Source organism: Hyperolius riggenbachi, chromosome 1 (genome assembly GCF_040937935.1).
Source record: "Hyperolius riggenbachi isolate aHypRig1 chromosome 1, aHypRig1.pri, whole genome shotgun sequence".
Lineage (NCBI taxonomy): Eukaryota > Metazoa > Chordata > Amphibia > Anura > Hyperoliidae > Hyperolius > Hyperolius riggenbachi.
The window spans coordinates 366,661,094-366,688,008 of record NC_090646.1 but is presented as its reverse complement, the minus strand read 5'-3'; the positions used below and the strand labels follow the sequence as shown (position 1 = coordinate 366,688,008).

Below are 26,915 nucleotides of genomic sequence, written 5' to 3'. Positions count from 1 at the left end.
GGTGGGATCTTTTGGAATACTATGTGATAACCGTCTTTTATCGTATTGATAATAAATGGGCTGTCTGACATTTCTCTCCAATGTGTTAGGAAGTAGCCCAACCTACCTCCCACCGGAATTATGTCACTGTTTAAATTGGGTTGCAGGATTCCTAACTGTCGAGTCCTGCCTCTTCTGACCTTTCGAAAAAGGCCAGTCTCTTTTTTTGGTTTGAAATTTTTTTTTAAAGTTCTTAAAGTTTTGTGGGTCTTTTCGAAAAGGACGCTTCCCTTGAACCTGTGATTTCTTTCTGGGAAACTACTTTTTCCTGTCAGCTGTACGTTCTAGAATTTGCTCTAGTTCCGGCCCAAACAGTGTATCCCCCACTACCGGCATTGATACCACCCTATTCTTTGATGACATACTAGCTTGCCAGGTTTTTAGCCATAGATGACGTCTAGCCACACTGAGAATACCCGCAGCTCTGGCCGTAATTCTTACTGACTCTGATATTGCGTCGGTAATGTAAGATACTGCTTTGTCCATTACCGTCATAGAGTTCAGTAATTGATCTTTAGGAGTCTCAGCAACTATATTCTCCCGCAACTGGGACATCCACAGACCCAGTACTCTGATAACACAGGTAATTGCCGTTGCCGGCCTGAAATTTGTACAAATCGCAGGCCACAACTTTTTAAGCGCAAATTCAATCTTTTTGTCAGATTGGTCTTTTAAGTGACCCAAGTCCTCAAAAGCCAATTCGTCATCTCTGTCCACCTGTGAAAAAGCTGCATCTAGTTTAGGTGACTTATCCCAATTTTTACAATCGTCCTCGGCAAAGGGAAACCGTCTCTTAAATCCTCTAGACATAAAAAGTTTCCTATCAGGATTCTTCCACTGGCTGCTAATCATATTTTTTGTGGATTGATGTATTGGAAATACTAAATCCTCCATGGACTCCATTCCTTCATATAGCCTATCATGAACGGATAATTCAGTGGGCTTTGACTTTTTAATTTGTAATTCCTCATATATTGCTTCCAATAACATCTCTGTCTCTGATACTGGAAATTTAAATCGAGATGGCTTCTCCTGACTATTCCCATCCTGTGACATATCAGACTCCGCCCGAGGAATCGTAAACACTTAATGGTTCATTTTCTTCATCTGACTCCACCACCCGATTAGATTTTCTAGATGCTTTTTTATGTATGTGTTCCACCACTGATTGTTCCTGCACTTGTGCCTGACCCTGTGGCTGTGCTTGTGCCTGGGACTGTATTTGAGACTGAAACTGCACCTGAGGTTGTGCTTGTGTTTGAGTCTTAGACAGTGTTTGTATCTGAACCTGCTGAGGCCCTTCAGGCTGTTGAGATACTGCCGGCACTGATAATGAAGCTTTAAAGTCTTTTAAAGTATCCTTCAATTCTTTCCTAAAAGAGTTTATTAATTCTTTAGTAGAACCTCCATCCTCCTTTACTGCTTTAGATAGACAATGCTGGCATAGAAATTTCTTCCAGTTAGTATCTAATTTTTTGCTACATGCAGGGCACTGCTTATGACTGGGCCTAGGCACCGAATCGCCTGGGTTAGTCTGAAATACAAAGAAACAAACCCATATGTGATTAAATGCATGATATCCCATAACCAACAGTGAAGAAACTCCTGTTCATATACTGTTATCCACCAGATCAGTTAAAGTATTGCTGGCAAACAATTTACAGGATATCAGTCAAACATGCATAAAAACAAAATGCCCACAGTGCATGAACAGCATATTCCAAAGTTTAAGTCAAGAAACCACATGCTGATATTACAAAACAATTGCACTTCATACTGCACCGTAGTCAGATGAATAGGCGAGGACCATACACCGCTCCCCACAGGCAAAACACAGCCCCAGCCCCAGCCCCATCCCAGCACCCTACCGCTCTCACCTTCGGCGGCTCCTGTGTCTCCTCCATTGCCACGAGGAGATTGTGGTGCTGGGACGCTAACAGGCCGCTCCTCTTCAGTCAGCGCGCATGCGGTGACGTCATCTGCCCCGGAAACTGACTCCGGACCCGGAAGTGCTCCACATGCGGCCTCTGCCCGCACAATCCGGCGTCCACCGCCCGGCTGAAAGCCTCCTGCAACACTGCGTCCTCGGAGCGGCCCTCCCGCAAGCTCTCTCTCTTCCCCAGGAAAAAAACAGTCTGCTGCAGGGACCTGGGTAAGCTAAATGGGTACTTTTGATAACCCAGCCTCCCAGAAAAAACTCTGCGTGCACCACTCGCCCCTAGCCCCCCAGGCTCTCCGGGACAGCTGTACACTTAGAGAGGCATGTTCCTGGAACAGGAAACATCCTAAACTGCCTGACCTCCGGTTCCATTTTTAATTTATAGGGAGGCTCTGGGATGTTTCCTGTTTCTGGGAGGAGCCAGGTCTCAAAGTGTACCTGTCCTGGAGTGTACTGGAAAAACAAAGCTTGTGCAGTAGAGGCTCATGCACAGTCTTATGTTCTTCCCCCATTCGATCGCCAAAACTGAGGTTACTATGGGCCACTATGAGAATTATAGTAACTATAATCTATAGTTAAGTGTAGGTACTTGTCAACTTTTTAAATGATAGTGAAAAAGACTGTGCCTGTCTTTTTAGTCGCTTGCCATTGTGGTGAAAGATTTTGCAAGGCTCTGTCTTAATGATTCCGTGACCGGTAGGTGTGTAAGAAATACGATATTGCTGAAAATATTGCATCAACACTGGGATATTCATAAAGACAACAATACCGATTTCTCGTAAGTTCTAGGTGGTCGTTTGGCAAAGAAATACACATCAACAAGAGTATAAATAACGTTTATATTGCAAGTGGTATTTGGGATACAGGTACAGATACTGATGAACTACAGAAAACAACATGCACAGCGCAATCCAACCATATAAACACATAAAGTTTAGGAAACCATGCCCGCAATGTATCCATTAATACATAACATTAGTGCAGCTTCCCAATATATCCTAAAATACAGCCCACAATGCGCAGAGACAGCTTACCTAGCCATGGTTTCCCGCTAACAGCCTCACCAGTCCATTCCAGCAAAAGCCCCCATTCCAGCAAAAGCCCCCCTCACAGCACATGCTCAAAGCCTTTATCCTGCTTGACTCCACCCCCTCACCCTACATCACTTCCCTTAATGAAGCTCAATGTCATTGGCTGAAAGGATGCAGATTTGAACTTTATCTTCGCCTAAGGTCAGTTAAACAGGAAGTGTCTTTTGTCTCTAGGGCTTTTGTTTAACTGTTGCTTGTGGAAGAAGAATCCAGCACCCAGACTATTGTTTACCTGTGTGATTGGAAATGGCTGCTCACACAGACAAAAGCATTGAGACCTGTATAGTCCATATCTTACAGGTGTCTGTTAATAACTCACCCGTAAATCATCCCCCCGCCCCACTTCCTTGGCAAAGCCACCTTGGCATTCTTTTTTTTTTTTTTTTTTTTTCTCCTAACACTTCCAAAGTTCTAACCACCCCCATCTGCATTGCCATGGCCAGTCCCCAGCTTGGCAGTCATTGGGGATCTGCATATATTATCTGACATCTTTAAAAATATTAATGAAAGCCAGAAGAAGGGTTATTGGCCGCTTTCAGATTACTGCCTTAGATTCCTCTGTTGTAACGGATAGACACAGTAAGACCAACCAGCCCATGCCACCAAAACCTTAAAAACAACTGACTTGAGAACGATATGGAGACTGCCATTTTTATGTACTTTCAAACAATAGCAGTTTCCTGGCAGTCTGCTGATCTTTCAAGCATCAGTAGTGTCTGAATCATACACCTAAAACAAGTAAACGGCAAGTGCAACCAGACTTCAGAAACCCCAGACCTGCATGATTGTTCAGGGTCTATGACTAAAATTACTGGAGCACTGGATCAGCAGGACATCCAGGCACTCTGCATTAATACATTTATAAAACAATTATGGCAGCCTCCATATCCCTGTCAGGTCAGTTGTCCTTTAAGGCTCTGGTCACACCTTTTTGTGAGTTTTGTGGAAAAGGGCTGCATTTTTCCTTGGCTGAATAAGCAGTCTGCACTCTATTGGCTGACAGCAGCTGATTTTTGGCAATAGGGAATTGCACATGCAAAAAAGCCAACAGAGCCGGTATTTTTCCCCCCACATCGTGAAAATGCACATTACCTCCACTTCCCTGCAATTCTTCATAGGATGTGCATTTTCACATGGCGAAAAAGCATGCAAATCCTTGCAAGTGTGACTTCCCCCACTTATGGTGCCCATACATGGTACAATTTTTTTTTTTCATCCAATCTTACCATTTCTATGTAATATAAGGGAACTGCCTAAATTATCATTTCAGTATATTCACTTAATTTACCCTAATATTACATAGAAATGGTAAGATTGGATGAAAACAATTGTACCATGTGGGGTCCCATTAGGGATTTTTAACAGGCATAGTTTAGAAGATGTGGATTCAATCATTTGGATTTCCAGTGTAGGATATTGTGCCCAGAGAGCTTGTCATATCTGAAACTGCCTACAGTTAGTGTTTGGGCAAAAAGAAAATTCATCTTTGATACTACCAAATGCTGAGAATTTGGCATTTTCAAACACCTGTCATAATGACCAGACCCCGTGTATTTTTTTTTCCTTCTATTTAAAGCCAGTCTAGTCCGGCAAACTCATCAAGGCCATGATTTTTCTATAGTGGGGTATGAGAATCTCAGCCTTCTAATATGGTCATCTTGCATGCCATTGACCATTTTAATTTCTCTTCACATAGTGCTGTGTGTCCCCAGTTTATACCGGGGACACCATCTATTAGTAGTAGTTTGAATTTGCCATTGCCTGGGTAAGGCTCTGTTCCCACTTGAGCGGAAAAATGGAAATTTTTTGGTCGCCTCCGCTCATTGCTAAACAGACAGCGAACGGCTCCTATTTTTTTTTTAAACACGGTTTTATTGATAGATCTGCAAATTGTATACATCAGAATAACATTGTCTCCAGTAGAGTAATACACAAATAGGTACAGCACATTATTTATAATAAGTATAAACCTGAGACCAATTATTACATTTGCAGGATAAACTATCATATTACAACCAATAACATACGTCAACATGACATATTATAACATAATAACAACAAGGCTATCATTGATTAAAGAAAATAGCATCATAATGAAGGGTTATCAAACAGGGTGAAGATTATTAGGAGATACTTGTATCACGACTGTCAGTGGTGATAAGGTTCATTTACCCCATACTTTAGTAAATTTACCAGGATAATTCCTTTGTTGATATACCAGTTTAATATACGGCAAGACTTTATTAACCTGGAGAACCCATTCAGAAATTGATGGAACTCTGGTAGTAATCCAACACATTGTAAGAGACCTACGTGCAGATAAAAGGGACTCCCGTCACATAGTATGTTCAAATTTGGTGTATTGGTGCTCTGGAATTAAACTAAGTAAACAAAATTTGGGGCATACATCTATTTGTTTCTCCAGCAGCTGGACCACTTGTATCCAAAAGGATCCTATCGAGGGACATTCCCATAGCATGTGCCAAAAGTCAGCTGATGGAGCCGTACATTTGGGACAGGTCGGAGAATAGTTAATTTTGATTTTAGACAATCTAAGAGGTGTAAGATATGCCTGTCTAATGAGATAGAACTGCATTAATTTACCACTTGCTGAAATTGATGTATAAAAGTAAGATTTAAGAGCATCCTCCCGCTCCTCATCCATATCTGTCAAAAAAAATCAGACCATTTACACTTTAACCACTTGCCGACCGCCCACAGCCCATGGGCGGCGGCAAAGTGGATCCCCTAAGGACCGCAATACGCCTTAAGGCGGTGCGTCCTTTTCCTTAGCCGGGGGAGCGATCGCGTCATTGATGACGCGCGCTTCCCCCGGCAACTGGCTCCGCCCACCCGCCGTAACATCCCGCCGGCCATACGGAAGCGCCGGTGGGATGTTAACCCCGCGATCGCCGCTACAAAGTGTATAATACACTTTGTAATGTATACAAAGTGTATTATACAGGCTGCCTCCTGCCCTGGTGGTCCCAGTGTCGGAGGGACCACCAGGGCAGGCTGCAGCCACCCTAGTCTGCACCCAAACACACTGATCTGCCCCGCCCACTGATCGCCCACAGCACCCCTCAGACCCCCCCTGCCCACCCCCCAGACCCCTGTTTGCACCCAATCACCCCCCTAATAACCCATCAATAACTCCCTGTCACTATCTGTCAACGCTATTTTTTTTTTTATCTCCCCCCCCCCCCCTGCCCCCTCCTGATCACCCCCCCACCCCACCCCTCAGATTCTCCCCAGACCCCCCCCCCCCCCGTGTACTGTATGCATCTATCCCCCCTGATAACCTGTCAATCACCCCCTGTCACTGCCACCCAACAATCAGCCCCTAACCTGCCCCTTGCGGGCAATCTGATCACCCACCCACACCAATAGATCGCCCGCAGATCCTACATCAGATCACCTCCCAAATCCATTGTTTACATCTATTCTCTCCTCTAAACACCCACTAATTACCCATCAATCACCCCCTATCACCACCTGTCACTGTTACCTATCAGATCAGACCCTAATCTGCCCCTTGCGGGCACCCAATCACCCGCCCACACGCTCAGATTGCCCTCAGACCCCCCCCTCCCCCCCTTATCAATTCGCCAGTGCATTAATTACATCTGTTCTTCCCTGTAATAACCCACTGATCACCTGTCAATCACCTGCCAATCACCTATCACCCATCAATCACCCCCTATCACTGCTACCCATCAATCAGCCCCTAACCTGCCCCTTGCGGGCAATCTGATCACCCACCCACACCATCCGATCGCCTGCAGACCCGCAGTCAGATCACCTCCCAAGTGCATTGCATCTGTTCTCTCCTCTAAACACCCACTAATTACCCATCAATCACCCCCTGTCACTGCTACCCATCAGATTAGTCCCCCATCTGCCCCTAGGGCACCCAATCACCCGCCCACACCCTCAGACCCCAGCCCTGATCACCTCGCCATTGCATTACTTGCATCTATTCCCCCCACTAATCACACCTTGAGACACCCATCAATCACCTCCTGTCACCCCCTAGCACACCTACCCATCAGATCAGGCCCTAATTTGCCCCGTGTGGGCTCCTGATCACTCGGCCAAACCCTCAGATCCCCCTCAGACCCCCTTCCGATCACCTCCCCAGTGCATTGAGTGCATCTATTTTCCCCTCTAATCACCCCCTGAGACACCCATCAATCACCTCCTGTCACCCCCTAGCACTCCTATCCATCAGATCAGGCCCAATACAACCTGTCATCTAAAAGGCCACCCTGCTTATGACCGGTTCCACAAAATTCGGCCCCTCATAGACCACCTGTCATCAAAATTTGCAGATGCTTATACCCCTGAACAGTCATTTTGAGACATTTGGTTTCCAGACTACTCACGGTTTTGGGCCCGTAAAATGCCAGGGCGGTATAGGAACCCCACAAGTGACCCCATTTTAGAAAAGACACCCCAAGGTATTCTGTTAGGTGTATGACGAGTTCATAGAAGATTTTATTCTTTGTCAAAAGTTAGCGGAAATTGATTTTTATTGGTTTTTTTTCACAAAGTGTCATTTTTCACTAACTTGTGACTAAAAATAAAATCTTCGATGACCTCGCCATACACCTAATGGAATACCTTGGGGTGTCTTCTTTCTAAAATGGGGTCACTTGTGGGGTTCCTATACTGCCCTGGCATTTTAGGGGCCCTAAACCGTGAGGAGTAGTCTAGAAAACAAATGCCTCAAAATGACCTGTGAATAGGACGTTGGGCCCCTTAGCGCACCTAGGCTGCAAAAAAGTGTCACACATGTGGTACCGCCGTACTCAGGAAAAGTAGTATAATGTGTTTTGGGGTGTATTTTTACACATACCCATGCTGGGTGGGAGAAATCTCTCTGTAAATGGACAATTGTGTGTAAAAAAAATCAAACAATTGTCATGTACAGAGATATTTCTCCCACCCAGCATGGGTATGTGTAAAAATACACCACAAAACACATTATACTACTTCTCCTGAGTACGGCGGTACCACATGTGTGGCACTTTTTTACACCCTAAGTGCGCTAAGGGGCCCAAAGTCCAATGAGTACCTTTAGGATTTCACAGGTCATTTTGCGACATTTGGTTTCAAGACTACTCCTCACGGTTTAGGGCCCCTAAAATGCCAGGGCAGTATAGGAACCCCACAAATGACCCCATTCTAGAAAGGAGACACCCAAAGGTATTCCGTTAGCAGTATGGTGAGTTCATAGAAGATTTTATTTTTTGTCACAAGTTAGCGGAATATGACACTTTGTGAAGAAAAACAATTCAAATCAATTTCCGCTAACTTGTGGCAAAAAATAAAATCTTCTATGAACTCACCATACTCCTAACGGAATACCTTGGGGTGTCTTCTTTGTAAAATGGGGTCATTAGTGGGGTTCCTATACTGCCCTGGCATTTTAGGGGCCCTAAACCGTGAGGAGTAGTCTTGAAACAAAAATGACCTGTGAAATCCTAAAGGTACTCATTGGACTTTGGGCCCTTTAGCGCAGTTAGGGTGCAAAAAAAGTGCCACACGTGGTATTGCCGTACTCGGGAGAAGTAGTATAATGTGTTTTGGGGTGTATTTTTACACATACCCATGCTGGGTGGGAGAAATACCTCTGTAAATGACAATCTTTTGATTTTTTTACACACAATTGTCCATTTACAGAGTTATTTCTCCCACCCAGCATGGGTATGTGTAAAAATACACCCCAAAACACATTGTACTACTTCTCCCGAGTACGGCGATACCACATGTGTGGCACTTTTTTGCACCCTAACTGCGCTAAAGGGCCCAAAGTCCAATGAGTACCTTTAGGATTTCACAGGTCATTTTGCGGAATTTGATTTCCAGACTACTCCTCATGGTTTAGGGCTCCTAAAATGCCAGGGCAGTATAGGAACCCCACAAATGACCCCATTTTAGAAAGAAGACACCCAAAGGTATTCCGTTAGGAGTATGGTGAGTTCATAGAAGTTTTTATTTTTTTGTCACAAGTTAGCGGAAATTGATTTTAATTGTTTGTTTTCATGTTTAATTGTTTTTTTTCAGTGTCATGTTCCGCTAACTTGTGACAAAAAATAAAATCTTCTATGAACTCACCATACTCCTAACGGAATACCTTGGGGTGTCTTCTTTCTAAAATGGGGTCATTTGTGGGGTTCCTATAATGCCCTGGCATTTTAGGGGCCCTAAACCATGAGGAGTAGTCTTGAAACCAAATGTCGCAAAATGACCTGTGAAATCCTAAAGGTACTCATTGGACTTTGGGCCCTTTAGCGCAGTTAGGGTGCAAAAAAGTGCCACACATGTGGTATCTCCATACTCAGGAGAAGTAGTATAATGTGTTTTGTGGTGTATTTTTACACATACCCATGCTGGGTGGGAGAAATAACTCTGTAAATGGACAATTGTGTGTAAAAAAAATGAAAACATTGACATTTACAGAGATATTTCTCCCACCCAGCATGGGTATGTGTAAAAATACACCCCAAAACACATTATAGTACTTCTACTGAGTATGGCAATACCACATGTGTGGCACTTTTTTGCAGCCTAACTGAGCTAAGGGGTCCAAAGTCCAATGAGCACCTTTAGGCTTTACAGGGGTGCTTACAATTTAGCACCCCCCAAAATGTCTGGACAGTAAACACACCCCACAAATGACCCCATTTTAGAAAGTAGACACTTCAAGGTATTCAGAGAGGGGCATGGTGAGTCCGTGGCAGATTTCATTTTTTTTTGTCGCAAGTTAGCAGAAATGGAATTTTTTTTTTTTTATTTTTTTTTTGTCATTAAGTGTCATTTTCCGCTTACTTGTGACAAAAAATAATATCTTCTATGAACTCACTATGCCTCTCAGTGAATACTTTGGGATGTCTTCTTTCCAAAATGGGGTCATTTGGGGGGTATTTATACTATCCTGGAATTCTAGCCCCTCATGAAACATGACAGGGGGTCAGAAAAGTCATAGATGCTTGAAAATGGGAAAATTCACTTTTTGCACCATAGTTTGTAAACGCTATAACTTTTGCCCAAACCAATAAATATACACTGGGTTTTTTTTTATCAAAAACATGTTTGTCCACATTTTTCGCGCTGCATGTATACAGAAATTTTACTTTATTTGAAAAATGTCAGCACAGAAAGTTAAAAAAATCATTTTTTTGCCAAAATTCATGTCTTTTTTGGTAATTATAATAAAAAGTAAAAATCGCAGGAGCAATCAAATAGCACCAAAAGAAAGCTTTATTCGTGAAAAGAAAAGGAGGTAAAATTCATTTAGGTGGTAGGTTGTATGAGCGAGCAATAAACCGTGAAAGCTGCAGTGGTCTGAATGGGGAAAAAGTGCCTGGTCCTTAAGGGGTAGAAAGACTGTGGTCCTCAAGTGGTTAAAAAGATCTGTATCTTGAGTTGCCAATACAGTAATGAGAGAGGTGTATAGCATAGATACAAGTCCCCCTACCCCCCCCCCCCCCCCCAATACCCTGCATGCGAAGTACACCAATTATCGGAAAATCAGAAAATGGCATTTGAAGGTTGCCAAATTAAGCGTGCCAGCAATGTCGTAGTTGTAGGTACTTACAAAACTGAGCATTCGTAAGGTTATGATTCTGTTTGAGTTGGTCAAAAGATCTGAAAGAGCCCTGATCCAGAACGTGATTAAATGAGGTAATCCCTATCTGTTGCAATTCCAAAGCACCATGAAATGAAGCCAGTTGCGGATACTTATAATTGGACCACAAGGGGGTAACATCAAGTAAACCGCTCACACCATAAATACGGTTAGATTCATCCAAAACCCTAACAGCCAATCTATGAATCGAAGTACCACTCCCAATTAACTGAGGTTTTTTAGGGGTTTGAATGGCTCCTATTTTATAAATAGTAGCCGGTCACACTTGTCACTCTGCAACAGATCTGTGGGATCTATTGTAGTAAGCGGACCTTGTGTGCAGTGCGCGATAATCCTGGGCAGGCAGATGCATTCCCACATATAGCCTATGGGGGTAACGCATCTGTCCCAGGCTCCAGCCTGACCATGTCCGCTTCTGCTGATCTGGTACAAGTGGGAACCAGGCCTTAAAACTACGGACTTCAGATTTATGTATGCCACCTAGAAACCCATGCGCAAGATAAGATAATTGAACAGCAACATAAAATTTCTGTAGAGACGACTGGTAGGCCTTACTAAAAATTCACATTTTCCAGTTGTGTGTATTTAACTCTGGGTCTGGATTTGTTTTAGACGAGGGATACAAGGATTGACTAAGACTTCTAAATATTGCAAATGCAAAATACATTGGCAACTGCTGTACTTGGTACAAAATTACTATTTTAGTTAAAGTAACCCATCGTGCCACTGATTGTGGGAGCATAGGCCATGCCAAAGGTGTGACCAGCACTCACAAGTACAATCCATTCTTTTCTAGTCCTTTTGATTGCTTAGAGATACTGACACCTAAATAGACCATAGTGTCTGTACATTTTATGGAAGCGCTTAACGTGGATCTGGACAGTTCTAGTTGTATGCTTCCTCCTAGTGCCTGATTGAAGCAGGGTCACGCCTGCGAAATGCGTTACAAATTTATGTGGAGTGTATAAATAAAATTTCTTTGTTTAAACGTCACTATGGTTATGGTATGTTATTTGGAGTAGGTAAGTGCACCACTACCTCTCCTATTTTTAAGAATTTTAGCTGTATGCGGGATCTGACCGGCTTATTGGTTTCGCCCACGTACATCCAGCAGAGGGTCATGCATGTAATAAGACTGCAGTTAATTTTAAAATGCAGTAAATAATCGCAGGCGGCCAGGATGCCCAGTATGTCCTGCCCTCATCATGTGGATAGTGCCACTGCAGTTCCACATAATGGGAAAGACTTCTCACCCAGTTGCAGGGGAAAAAATGCCTTTAAACATAAGTGTTTTAGTAGCCAGACAATGACTTGAATGCCCATTCAGAGATGCATCTAATGGCATTGCAGGTTGTTGTGCAATGTGTTTACAAACCTTGCAATTAATTCAATTAATAGAACTGAAGTAATTCAAGATTGCAGAACATTTTCCACTATACTGCATTGCAGTACTAAAGGCCACCATATACAGTATAGAACTGTTGTATATATTTATTGTGCACTCTGCATTTGTTGTGACACTCCAGGCCACATGGTTGTGTGCTAACAGGCCAAAAGCATTGTAAAATGCTGATCCATTAATTCAGGTGTACAAATTCAACTGTTGCCCTGTTCAGCAAATCACATGAAATAAACTCTCTAGCCAATCCTTCGTAGATAACTGCTCGCAGTTTGAATTTGGCATTGGCCTTTCGTACCTTGCAGTGCTTGATATTGATACATGTTTTGTTAATATAGCTATAAAGAAACCTAGCAGTACACAAATTTTTGAATTTGTGTAAGATCAGAAGTTCTACTCCATGTTTTAGTGTAGATAAAATAGTTAAAGGGGCACTATGGCGAAAAATTGTAAAATTTAAAATCTGTGCAAACATAAACAAATAAGTACGTGTTTTTTTTTTTGTTTTTTTTTTGTTTTGTTTTTTTTTTTCCAGAGTAAAATGAGCCATAAATTACTGTTTTCTTATGTTGCTGTCACTTAAATAAGGTAGTAGAAATATGACAGAAGCGACAGGTTTTGGACTAGTCCATCTCTTCATGGGGGGATTCTGAGGGATTTATTTATTTTCAAAAGCACTTAGTGAATAGCAGTTTTTCTGTCCAACTGCCAAAAAACTGTGTAGCGAGCAGGGAAACTGGCCAGCATCACTGTTAAATTTTTTTTTTTTTTTTTTTTTTTTTTTTAGCGAATATCTTTTTAACCTCCTGAGCGGTCTGGACGAGCTCAGCTCGTCCATCACCGCCGGAGGCTGCCGCTCAGGCCCTGCTGGGCCGATTTTTATCAAATAAAGTGCAGCACACGCAGCCGGCACTTTGCCAGCCGCGTGTGCTGCCTGATCGCCGCCGCTCTGCGGCGATTCGCCGCGAGCAGCGGCGAAAGAGGGCCCCCCTAGCCGCCTGAGCCCTGCGCAGCCGGAACAAAAAGTTCCGGCCAGCGCTAAGGGCTGGATCGGAGGCGGCTGACGTCAGGACGTCGGCTGACGTCGATGACGTCACTCCGCTCGTCGCTATGGCGACGATATAAGCAAAACAAGGAAGGCCGCTCATTGCGGCCTTCCTTGTTTATTCTGGGCGCCGGAGGCGATCGGAAGATCGCCTCCGGAGCGCCCTCTAGTGGGCTTTCATGCAGCCAACTTTCAGTTGGCTGCATGAAATAGTTTTTTTTTTATTTAAAAAAAACCCTCCCGCAGCCACCCTGGCGATTTAATCAGAACGCCAGGGTGGTTAAAGAATAAAAGCCTTGCTGAGAATCCCCTATGAAGAGATAGACTAGTCCAAAACCTGTCGCTTCTGTCAAATTTTGAATACCTACTGTGACAGCAACATAGGGGAAAAGTAATTTATGGCTCATTTTACTCTGGAAAAAAAGTACTTCTTATTTATATATGTTTGCACATATTTAAAATTTTACAATTTTTCACCATAGGGTCCCTTTTAATGCAGAATATTACCTGAATAGTTATAGCTAGGAAAAGGTCCATACTACATGGCAACCACTCATTTTTGAGGTCAATAAGTCTTTATGACGCATGCCATTGCAGCTTAAGGATTTACTTTTATGAAGTATTGCAAGGTTCCTGCTGTTGTAGAAGTGATTTAGGCACCCATAATGCAACCCGATCAGCTCTGTAGGTTCTGCAATGCTTATTGTCGGAGTTGTCACAAGTTGCTAAGCAACATAAACTAGGGATAACTCTAACATACACTGCAGACAGCAAAGGTCTTATTAGACCCCTGAAGTCTCTGTAAAGAGGAACTGTCAGTCATTATTTTACATGGGGGCATATCTAGCGGCGGTAAACTGCTAGTACACTACATACATATTGGATATCCCCACATGCATTAGAGATTCAGAATGAGTGTTTTAGGGGGTTTATTTTATCGTTTAAACTAAATCACCATTTTGTATTCAGTTTGTTACTGCCTTTTTTTTTAATTTATTTTTTTGTAGATTATGCAATTTATATGGGAGAAAATATTTGTTTGTAATTTTAGTTATTTTTAACTACCTGCGGACCGCCGCAGTTTAAATCTACAGTGGGCGGGTGGCGCTGCGGTCCCATTGACCGCGCGCCACCGCCCGTCCCTGCCGCAATGTGCTGCCCTGCCATCTCAACGACGGCAGAGCACTGTGAGCCGGGAAGGAGCCGTTTTCATTGGCTCCTGGCCCTGTCATTCCTGTAAGCCGTTCCCATTGGCTTACATTGAGTGACAGGGTCAGGAGCCAATGAAAGCGGCTCCTGACCGGCGCACAGCACTCTGCCGTTGTAGCGACGGCAGAGAGAGCAGCCTGCGGCGAGGACAGAGCGGCGTGACCGTCGGGAGCGGCGCATTTTAGTGGCGATTCGTCGGGAAGCGGCGGTTTACTGTACCAGCACCCTCTGGTCCTTAAGGGGGCAGAGGATGCTGGTACTGAAGTGGTTAAACATCTCAAATATCAAGGGCTAATAATCATGGTAATGCTACTCTTAAATTTAAAGTGGAATATAACCCTGCATTTCAACTTTGCTCTAAAACATTATTTACAGCATATTATATGCAACCAGCATTTTTTTTTTTTTACTAGAGCAGCATTCGAAGGGTTACACACAGAGCTTGAAAGGTCCATGCAGAGAGATGCTTCCGCAGCCGAACTTTCACATAATGATACATTTTAAAGATAACCTAAAGTTAAAAAAAAAAAAGAGATTAACTCACCTGGGCCTTCCCTCAGCCCCCTGCAGACGATCGGTGTCCTCGCAGCTCCGGTCCGATGCTTCTGGACCCGCCGGCGAGCACTTCCGGTTTGGCCGTCACCGGCCGACAGGCATGGAAACGCGAGTGATTCTTCGCGTTCCCAGCCTGTATATCGCCCCCTATGCTGCTATTGCGGCCTCCTGGCAGCTCCTAACGGCTGCCTTCTTTGTTCTCCCCACTCACCCTGCCCGCTGTCAAAACCGATGCTCTGTCTGCCCTCATTTTCCGCGCATAGCAACAGAATAAATTGCTAGCCTGTGTCCGTTCTGCAATGTCGCCTGAGGGATCGGGTTTTAGATCCCTTCTGGGAGACATAAAAACCACTTCTGGACCACATTAATTAAAATCTACGTCCTGTTTGTGAATTGTTATCCCTGCCAGGACGTTGATTTCAATTAGCCTACCGCTGATCTCGCTGCTGCAGCCCACTTGCATTGCCATTGGTATGACGGCAGAGCTCTGTGAGCCGGTTTCATTAGCTCCTGACCCCATGATCACTGTGAGCCAATCTCATTGGCTTACACTGATCACGGGGTCAGGAGACGATGAAATGCAGTCATAGCGACGGCATAGCGAGTGAGCTTCAGCGACGGATGATCATCATCAGCAGCAAATCTGTGCGACATGACGCTGGTAGGCTCAGTTTTCCTTACCAGTGATCTCTGGTCCTTAAGGGGCCATAGACTGCTGGTACTGAAGTGGTTAAACGAGCGTGTGTACAGGCCTTAAATCTGGATTGTGACTTTTATTCCTGTCATTTGAAAATTGCAATTAGAATGTTTCATTACTAACGTAAGCCAAATAACTCATTTCAGTTAGATGTATTTATAGCATAGTTCTCATGAGTTTTGCATCTTTTCAACAGATTTCCTCTGACCAGACCTCTCTTGTGTAAGAAATGGGAAGCCGCAGTTAGGAGGGCAGACTTCAAACCAACGAAATATAGTAGCATCTGCTCTGATCATTTTACTCCTGACTGCTTTAAGAGAGCCTGCAATAATAAACTTCTGAAGGACAATGCAGTTCCAACTGTATTCTCGTACACAGAGTCTAAACCATCAGTAAGTTTAAGACATGTAGATTTTTTTATTATTATTATTATTTAATATTTATATAATGCCGACATCTTATGCATCGCTGTACAGTATCTATCTATCTATGTGTATGTATGTGTGTATGTATGTGTGTGTGTATATATATGTGTGTATATACATACAGGATCTTCTCAAAAAATTAGCATATTGTGATAAAGTTCATTATTTTCTGTAATGTACTGATACACATTAGACTTTTATATATTTCAGATTCAAATACACACAACTGAAGTAGTTCAAGCCTTTTATTGTTTTAATATTGATGATTTTGGCATACAGCTCATGAAAACCCAAAATTCCTATCTCAAAAAATTAGCATATTCTATCCGACCAATAAAAGAAAAGTGTTTTTAAAACAAAAAGTCAACCCTTACATAATTATGTTCAGTTATGCATTCAATACTTGGTCGGGAATCCTTTTGCAGAAATGACTGCTTCAATGCGGCGTGGCATGGAGGCAATCAGCCTGTGGCACTGCTCAGGTGTTATAGAGGCCCAAGATGCTTCAATGTGGCCTTAAGCTCATCCAGAGTGTTGGGTCTTGCGTCTCTCAACTTTCTCTTCACAATATCCCACAGTTTCTCTATGGGGTTCAGGTCAGGAGAGTTGGCAGGCCAGACTCTGCCACCTTGATCTCCGAATGACATGTAAAAGTTGCTTTCATCCGAAAAAAGTAGTTTAGACCACTGACCAACAGTCCAGTGCTGCTTCTCTGTAGCCCAGGTCAGGCGCTTCTGCCGCTGTTTCTGGTTCAAAAGTGGGTTCATGCTTCCATCTGCTGAAAAGCTTTATGGAGATGAAGATTTCATTTTTCAGCACATCCTGGCACCTGCTCACAGTGCCAAAACCACTGGTAAATGGTTTACTGACCATGGTATTACTGTGCTCAATTGGCCTGCCAACTCTCCTGACCTGAACCCCATAGAGAATCTGTGGGATATTGTGAAGAGAAAGTTGAGACACAAGACCCAACACTCTGAATGAGCTTAAGGCTGCTATCGAAGCATCCTGGGCCTCCATAACACCTGAGCAGTGCCACAGGCTGATTGCCTCCATGCCATGCCGCATTGAAGCAGTCATTTCTGCAAAGGGATTTCCGACCAAGTATTGAGTGCATAACTGAACATAATTATTTGAAGGTTGACTCTTTTTTTTGTTTTAAAAACACTTTTCTTTTATTGGTCAGATGAAATATGCTAATTTTTGAGCTAGGAATTTTGGGTTTTCATGAGCTGTATGCCAAAATCATCAATATTAAAACAATAAAAGGCTTGAACTACTTCTGTTGTGTGTATTTGAATCTAAAATATATGAAAGTCTAATGTTTATCAGTACATTACAGAAAATAATGAACTTTATCACAGTATGCTAATTTTTTGAGAAGATCCTGTGTGTGTGTGTGTATGTATGTATGTGTATGTGTGTGTGTATATGTATATATATATATATATATATATATATATATATATATATATATATATATATATATATATATATATATATATATATATATATATATATATATATATATATATATATATATATATATATATATATATATATAGTGTATGTCTGTGTATATATATATATATATATATATATATATATATATGTGTATGTCTGTATATATATATATATATATATATATATGTATATATATGTGTATGTCTGTGTATATATATATATATATATGTATGTGTATGTGTATGTCTGTATATATATATATATATATATATATATATATATATATATATATATATATATATATATATATATATATATATATATATAATCTTGCCACGAACTGTCCCTCTAAGGAGCTCACAAACTAATCCCTACCATTGTCATATGTTTATGAATGTATCATGTAGTGTATACTTTTGGGACGTGGGAGGAAACCGGAGTGCCTGGAGGAAACCCACGTAGACACGGGGAGAACATACAAATGTTGTAGTGTTTTCTGTTCAGAGCTGAAGTCCAAGCAGACAGTGAAATACACAGTCAAAATACAGTCTGTGAACAAAAAAAATGTAAAAATACTCTTAAAGGATACCTGACCTCTGAGGCAAAGCTACCTTAGATTAGCATAGAGGTATGTTCATGCTGGATCCACATACCTTTGTGTATTGTCCATTCCTCCACTCATTCCACCAAGTATCCTTTAATGGTAGTGCTTAATCTTAATTTACATGTTTGTTTAGACTAGTTTTAGCTTATTAAACCATTTTTTTAAACTAGATTTTACATTTGAAATGCATTCAGTATATTTTTTCTCAGTTTTGAGGTTTTTTTTTTATTGATTTTTTTTTTAACTATTTTTTTATTAATCTGAATCCTGAGAACTGGATTAATCTAGCAAAAATAAAATCGATTATGGTGAACCCACATGCTACAAAGCCTTGAGCGTACATTTTAACCACTTCCCTACTGAGGGTTTTTTCACTTTCTGTACCAGAGCAATTTTCACCTTTCAGAGCTCCTTCCATTCATTCACCTGTAACTGTACCACTACTTATCACAACAAAACGATCTATGTCTTGTTTTTGTTTTTTTTTCTCCACCACTTAGGCTTTTTTTATGTGGTACATTTTGCAGAGTTATTTTATTCTAATTGGAAAAATAAGAAAAGAATGAAAAAAATACATTTTTCAGTTTCTGGCCATTATAGTTTTAAAATAAAACTCTCTACTGTGGATAAAACCCACACACTTTATTTGCCCATTTGTCCTGGTTGTTGCAACTATTACATTGTTTCCCTAGTGCAATGTATGGCGATAATATTTTATTTGGAAATAAAGGTTTTTTTTTCCCGTAATAGTGTTTTGTTTTTTTTTGTTTTTTTTACCTTAACAATAATTACAAGCCTTTATTTACAAAAGCAACAGTAATATACCCTAACGACATACATATTAAAAAAAGTCCCCAAGGTAACGTTTTATGTAGTGTTTTTTTGTTTTTTATTATGTAATGTTTTATTTTGGTAACTATGGGGTAAGGGTGGTAGGAGTTAGAAAAATTATTCATTTTTATGTAAAAGTGTATAATGTAGTATTAGGGTGTATTTTACTTTTTGGCCACAAGATTCTGCTACCCTAACCCAACTCAACTCAGAGCTGCTGCCGGAGGCTCTGATTCATTACAGTGATCAGGGGTTGGAAACAGCTGTTTCCTATTCCCCGATTACAGAAGTACAGGATTGCGGCGGTTAGTAAACAGAGGCGTATCTATGACCCTGTGCCTGAAGTGAAATTCGCAGGGATGAAGATACAGTGGTGTGAAAAACTATTTGCCCCCTTCCTGATTTCTTATTCTTTTGCATGTTTGTCACACTTAAATGTTTCTGCTCATCAAAAACCGTTAACTATTAGTCAAAGATAACATAATTGAACACAAAATGCAGTTTTAAATGATGTTTTTTATTATTTAGTGAGGAAAAAAAAACTCCAAATCTACATGGCCCTGTGTGAAAATGAAATTGCCCCCCTTGTTAAAAAAATAACTTAACTGTGGTTTATCACACCTGAGTTCAATTTCTGTAGTCACCCCCAGGCCTGATTACTGACACACCTGTTTCAATCAAGAAATCACTTAAATAGGAGCTATCTGACACAGAGAAGTAGACAAAAAGCACCTCAAAAGCTAGACATCATGCCAAGATCCAAAGAAATTCAGGAACAAATGAGAACAAAAGTAATTGAGATGTATCAGTCTGGTAAAGGTTATAAAGCCATTTCTAAAGCTTTGGGACTCCAGTGAACCACAGTGAGAGCCATTATCCACAAATGGCAAAAACATGGAACAGTGATGAACCTTCCCAGGAGTGGCCGGCTGACCAATATTACCCCAAGAGCGCAGAGAAAACTCATCCAAGAGGCCACAAAAGACCCCAGGACAACATCTAAAGAACTGCAGGCCTCACTTGCCTCAATTAAGGTCAGTGTTCACGACTCCACCATAAGAAAGAGACTGGGCAAAAACTGCCTGCATGGCAGATATCCAAGGTGCAAACCACTTTTAAGCAAAAAGAACGTCAAGGCTCGTCTCAATTTTGCTAAAAAAAACATCTCAATGATTGCCAAGACTTTTGGGAAAATACCTTATGGACCGACGAGACAAAAAGTTGAACTTTTTGGAAGGTGCATGTCCTGTTACATCTGGCGTAGAAGTAACACAGCATTTCAGCAAAAGAACATCATACCAACAGTAAAATATGGTGGTGGTAGTGTGATGGTCTGGGGTTGTTTTGCTGCTTCAGGACCTGGAAGGCTTGCTGTGATAGATGGAACCATGAATTCTACTGTCTACCAAAAAATCCTGAAGGAGAATGTCCGGCCATCTGTTTGTCAACTCAAGCTGAAGCGATCTTGGGTGCTGCAGCAGGACAATGACCCAAAACACATCAGCAAATCCACCTCTGAATGGCTGAAGAAAAACAAAATGAAGACTTTGGAGTGGCCTAGTCAAAGTCCTGACCTGAATCCTATTGAGATGTTGTGGCATGACCTTAAAAAGGCGGTTCATGCTAGAAAACCCTCAAATAAAGCTGAATTACAACAATTCTGCAAAGATGAGTGGGCCAAAATTCCTCCAGAGCGCTGTAAAAGACTCGTTGCAAGTTATCGCAAACGCTTGATTGCAATTATTGCTGCTAAGTGTGGCCCAACCAGTTATTAGGTTTAGGGGGCAATTTCTTTTTCACACAGCTCCATGTAGGTTTTGAGTTTTTTATCTCACTAAATAATAAAAACCATCATTTAAAACTGCATTTTGTGTTCAATTATGTTATCTTTGACTAATAGTTAACGGTTTTTGATGAGCAGAAACATTTTAAGTGTGACAAACATGCAAAAGAATAAGAAATCAGGAAGGGGGCAAATAGTTTTTCACACCACTGTATGCGTGGCAAGGGGACAGAAGTGGTAAAAAGTACGCATGTTAATTTGGGCTCAAGAGAATGTGGATAGTAATAACTTCACCGATATTTTACCATTACCTCTTATCAATAGTGGAATACTGGTGATGTTACCAATATTCTACAATTTTAGTTTTTCATTATTTCTGTATTTTTTTTTTTTTTTAAACCCACAGTTTATTTTATTTTGTGCTTTGAAAGCTAAAAAAGTAGGTTTAATATTTTTGTCTCAGTTGAATGACACAGATTTGTAGTGTTCTACGGCAAAAGCAAAACAAGCAAGCACCTTTTTTTTTTTTTGTTTGTTTTTTTGTTTTAGGGCTCGATTCCACTGTTGCGGTGCAAAATTGCCTGGATTCCACCGCGGACGAAATCGCATGCGGATGCGTTTCCGCATGATGTTTTCCCCGCGATTTCGCATGGCTAAGAAGCATGTGAATTTAACCATGTCACTGCCTGTGTAAATTGTCATAGCAGTACATGCGAAATCGCGGGGGAAAACTGCATGACAAAGCCGCATGCGATTTTCCCTATTAAAAGCATTGCGGGCGATTCGTCCGCATTCCAGCCGCACACGAAATCTGACGGCTTGTATTGCCTATGCGAACCCGCATGCGGTGCCTGCATGCGGATTCGCTATAGTGGAAACGAGCCCTTATTTTTTTTTTTATTCTAATCCCTGAAACGAAAAGTTTGTTTGCCGGAGAAGCGTCTTATGGCTTGTAATTAGTCATCAATGAGGGTTACACTGAAATGCAATAGTCTGACTGAGGTTCGACTAGAGAAAAACTGTATTCTTAACCCGAAGGGCCTATCGCCAATAGTGCCAGTGCCAACTCTAACAGAAATCTGTAGCGTTTCCCCACACACGAGAGGGGCAGGAAAACTCTGCCGACCCCTAACATGGGCTTGCCGTCCAGATTGCACTTTGGTGCAAATCTGGACAGCATGCTGCAATGTTATGCAGCACGCAGCTGAATCACTATAGCCGGGCATAGCATGGCTTAGAGATACGGGCTGCGGCTGGGCAGCAGAACAGGAGCCGCGGCTGAATCAGAAATGGCCACAGCTCCCGGTGGAAATCAGCCCTTACAGTGAGATAAAGGAACACCGACTACTTACATGCAGAAATATTAGTGTACATCTTTATCTCATCATGTGATCTGTCCGTTCCCCAACTCTGTCCCCAAGGCCCATCAGCAGTACATGTTTTGCAGGAAACCACCAGCATTCACAGGTGCATGCAAAGCTGATTACCTAGCTTCTCTTTATTTCCACAAAACGTGGACTGTTGGTGAGTCTTGAGGACCTGGTTAGGGAACAATGCTTTAACACTTTTCTGTCCTTGTGGTTGCTATTAAAAATAAATTTAAAAAACGTGTGTTTAGCTTTACAGATAATTTTTTTTTTCTGGCTACCTGGTCAAAAGCCTGGTACACACATCCAGTTTTGATTGGCTCATTTTACCACTACCATGCAGTATGCGAGCTTACCTACACAATTTGTTCATAGTATTCACAATCTGTTGGCCCTCATACTTCATGGAGATGGTAAAATTGCCAGTGATTGGCCATTGCAGTGTTCTCCCCAGGCTCTTTTAGCCGGGTGCTCCACCCGGCTAGATTTGGTGACCACCCGGCTGTCATTGGCTCACCTCCTCACCACCTCCTATGCTGTAAGCAGAGTTGCCCTGCATTTTCATCTCTCCCCACCCGGCTGCTTTTTCATGCCACCCGGCTACTATTTCATGCCACCCGGCTGGAAAATAATTCTGGGGAGAACACTGCATTGGATGTGTGTACCAGGCTTAATTGTCCTCGTGACTGTTTTTATGTGGGGTCACCCATTCATCCTCCCACCACTAGATGTTGCTGCTTGCATATTAAGCATAACTGTGAGTCTGTCATGTCTGTCATCTGTACCGAAAGCTGTCTCTTATACACTAAACAGTGAACGCTAGCTGCGACAGAGAGTAGACGTTGCTGTCCTCTACACCTCCTGAATAAATGTATTCATCCTGGAATATAAAAAAAGAAAGCAGTTACATTTATTTGGGATAACTGTATGTTCTTTCAAATCAATGTGCTATAAAACTCTTGTTTTTGTTTGTTATTATAGAGTGGAGGCTCTGTTAAAAGAGAGGAGATCACTTCACCTATACCTGTTGCTGCTCCTGAAATAGACCCTGCTATTGGATTATTGCTGCCTCCTCCATACACACCAAGTCACATAGCAGTGATTTGTGACCACAATTACACAGTGGAAGATACTGTCCATCAGAGAAGGAGAATACAACAGCTAGAAGAGCAAGTTGACAAACTCAGGAAGAAACTCCGGATTGCAAACCAGAGATGCAGAAGACAAGAACGTACTTTGGAAAAACTTGAGAAAGAGGTTACTGATTACAGAAATGGAGCTGGTATTGTGCTTGTTCCCAGCAATTACTTTGAACTGTACAATGAATGTGAAGCTGAAACAACTGAAGCTCAAACGATTATCATCTGAATGTTTAGCTTGCGTGTTTCATCGTGTAGTAGTGAGATAACTGTTTGCTATTTAAAAAAAAAGAAAAAAAGAAAAAAAATCTAATGTGTTTTAGTAAACTGCCTTAGACCAACACCTGTTTTGTAATAACTGCTTGCTGGTATTGAGGATATTTGTTATTTCAATAGTACAGGGGAGAAGGATTTATTTTTTCTCTTGAGATCTTAAATGATATTAATATCTGCTTGTATACCTCACTACTGCACTGTTCAGTTCCACCTTTTTAGTTTCTGTAAAATAATTCTTCTCATTACAAGTTAATGAATTAGTGTAAATATAGTTGAACAGTTTCATTACAGAAAATGCATCCTGGGTTATGGGATACGATGATGGGCAACTAGTATGAATCAGTAAATTTCAGCACAGTGGTGTGGGTGCCGCCATAGGCTGTAATGAGAATTACGGCTATAGCAGTGCTCAGAATATCATTTGGCTGCCAGCAATACCCAGAGCTCAAATTAGAAAGAAATAAGAGGTAATTCTGCTGCCGGCAATGGCCGGTGGCCAAATTAAGTAGCCACCCAGTTGCGACAACTCTGAGGGGAAATAGCATGAGCACCACCCAGGAGTTTTCCTGCAGCAGGGTGAGTAGTCTGTTGGCTTCACCCTGCACCGGAATTTGTCTGTGGCCATTTCAAATGTACACAACTAGCATGCTTCTGATTACCTAAAGAATGATCTATGATCAGATTTGAAGTCTAGGTAATATTTACGTACGTGATTTCTCACAATAACATAGTATCTTAGAGCCATCCCTAGCAAAACCTTGCACCTCCACCATCATCGTCCACATTTATTTCCACCTCCTCTCGAGATGACCCCCACTGCCTTTAGCCAGCATTCATATGAAGCAGCATTATCTGGGAAAAAATGTAAGATTTAAAATGCTTAGATATAAAATGTACTCCAAATTACTTATTTCCTATGTTGCTGTCACTTACAGTAGGTAGTAAAAAACTGACAGATATAATGGATTTTGGTCTAGTTCCTCTCGTCCTAGGAGATTCAGTATTACTTTTTTATTCTTTACAAAAACACTCCCTGTAAGGGCTCGTTCCCACTGTTGCGACGCGATTTCGGCCGCATTCCGACGCTTGTAAAAAACGCATGCGGATGCGTTTCCGCATGCGTTTTTACCCGCGATTTCGCATGCGATTTCGCATGGCAGGGTGCCATGCGAAATTAACCATGACACTGCCAGGGCTAAATAAAATTGAAAAAGGTGCGAAATCGCGGGTAAAAACGCATGTAACAAACGCATGCGTTTTTACTATTAAATACATTAGCGGCGATTCGCTCGGATTCCCGACGCAGGCGAAATCGTTGGCTCTTTTGTGCGTTTTTTTACCGCTGAAAAAAACGCACATCACCAACGCTACAGTGGAAACAGGCCCACCTACTTGCATACCATGTGCGAATCTGCATGCGTTGGACGCATGCAGATTCGCGATAGTGGAAACGAGCCCTAAAGGATCTATACAAAGATGTATGGATCCAGCTTCCCTACTCATTTGTACACTATTTTGGCAGTTGGACTGAGCAACTGCAGTTTATTGTTTTTGTAAATAAAGAAATGACTTCCCCATGAGGAGACTAGCCCAAAACCTGAAAGATCTGTCAGATTTTCACTTCCTACTGTACATGACAGTGACATAGGGAAAAAAAAGTAATTTATAGCGCATGTTACTTTGGGCGAAATGTACATTTATATGTATTTAAATTCTACAGTTTTTCATTATGGTCATTTTTAAGTGTGGCTATTATGACTCTTTGTTTCACTCTTGTGCTTTCTCTCTCATTTAGCCATTTTTCTCTGATACTGTGTGTCCCCTCTTTGCCTGCCTTTTATGCACCCTCTCCCTGTCTCTGCACCACTTTGTGTACTGTTCTTTCAATCTCTCCTTCTCTGCACTAAATCACACTCTCTGCCACTTCAACTTCTCTATCTCTATGCCACCTTGTGCTTGCTTTCCCTGTCTCCCTCTCTTGGCACCAGTTGATGCTTCTGCCACTTTGCCAGGGCGCGTGTGTTCCCTTTCTCTGCGACATTCTTTTGATAGCAATTTATAATTACGTGATGTGTTTTCATACAGCCTTTTTACCTGTCTCGAAGGGATAGAACCTTTGACAGATCATTATCGCTGTCAATTTTTATATCCCCCCCCCCCCCCCCCCCTTCCCATGCATCTAGAGGTGAAATGGCATTCAATATATGGGTGGCTCTTCCTAGTGGTAGTTTAAAAGAAAATAAAAATAAATCCTAAAATGCAGGTTTCCTATGACGGACCCAGAAAGGGTGTGAGAGCTAACCAAAGCAGGTAGCCAGTCAGTTATCAAATTATTTAACCAATGATTAAAGGGTTTATTGGTTACTTGTTAACACCCTTTCTGAATCAATGCAGAGTTGTGTGTTAAGGCCACATACACACATCAGACTATAGTCTTTGGAAAATGAAAGATCACAGACCAATCCTACCCCCTTCCATGTAGTATGAGAGCCATACCTACACAGTCTATTCTATTGAGCTGAACTCCCCATCAGAAAAAAAATCTTTGCAAAATGCTGCACACAAAGATGCTGTACAGACACAAAAGATCAGTATCTGCAAAAGATCTGTTCCTGCCAAAGACTCGTTCCTGCAAACTGCATTCATAGTCTATGAGATTTGCAGATCATCATACACACCTTGTTTAACTGACATTCATCTGCAGATCAGACAATCATCTGCAGATCTGAAAATCCATCCTGGTGGATCTGATCTGCAGATGAATGTCAGTTAAACAAGGTGTGTATGATCTGCAGATCTCATAGACTATGAATGCATTTTGCAGGAACAGATCTTTTGCAGATACTGATCTTTTATATGTCTACAGCATCTTTGTGTGCAGCGTCTTGCAAAGATTTCTGTCTGATGGGGAGTTCAGCTCCATAGAATAGACTGTGACGGTATGGCTCTCATACTACATGGAAGGGGGTAACATTGGTCTGTGATCTTCCATTTTCCAAAGACTATGGTCTGAGTTCTGTATGAGCCTTCAGGAGAATGTTTTGCTCCTCGTTCGTTGTTTTTATCATCTCTGATTTGCAGTCTTGAAGTATCGTGTGAATTGGAATCCACAGTGTCTGGGAAGTTTTTTTTTTTTTTTTTTATAGTCCTCAAGTACCTATAAACTTCACATTATTTGTCTCATTGTCATTACACTATCAAAAAGTGCTACAAAATGTAACTAATGTAACCTGTTCTGCTTTTCCTGCTTAAGTGAAAGTTTTTAATTGGAATTTGTTGTGCCTGTTATGTATGACAATCGTCTGCAAATTCTATGTGCACATTTTCAAATGATTTAATTGTAAAAGGTTCAAAACACGCTTTCCTTATGTTTTGCATTTAAAATTGGAAATTGCCTC

General features: G+C 41.7%; 1 protein-coding gene across 3 annotated transcripts in view; it reads left to right on the top strand.

Annotated features, from left to right (window-relative positions):
* Positions 1-26,035, top strand: part of THAP1 (THAP domain containing 1) — a 34,088-nt gene extending 8,053 nt beyond the window's left edge. Inside the window, exons 2-4 of one of the 3 annotated variants that reach the window (XM_068234260.1) lie at positions 5,495-5,588; positions 15,825-16,020; positions 23,084-26,035. In XM_068234260.1, the coding sequence (XP_068090361.1) occupies positions 5,495-5,588; positions 15,825-16,020; positions 23,084-23,470 (677 nt within the window). In that variant the 3' untranslated portion in view covers positions 23,471-26,035. The remainder of the gene's footprint in view (positions 1-5,494; positions 5,589-15,824; positions 16,021-23,083) is intronic. The other 2 variants (XM_068234261.1, XM_068234262.1) reach the window with 2 other exon arrangements.
* The last annotated feature ends 880 nt before the right edge of the window (positions 26,036-26,915 follow it).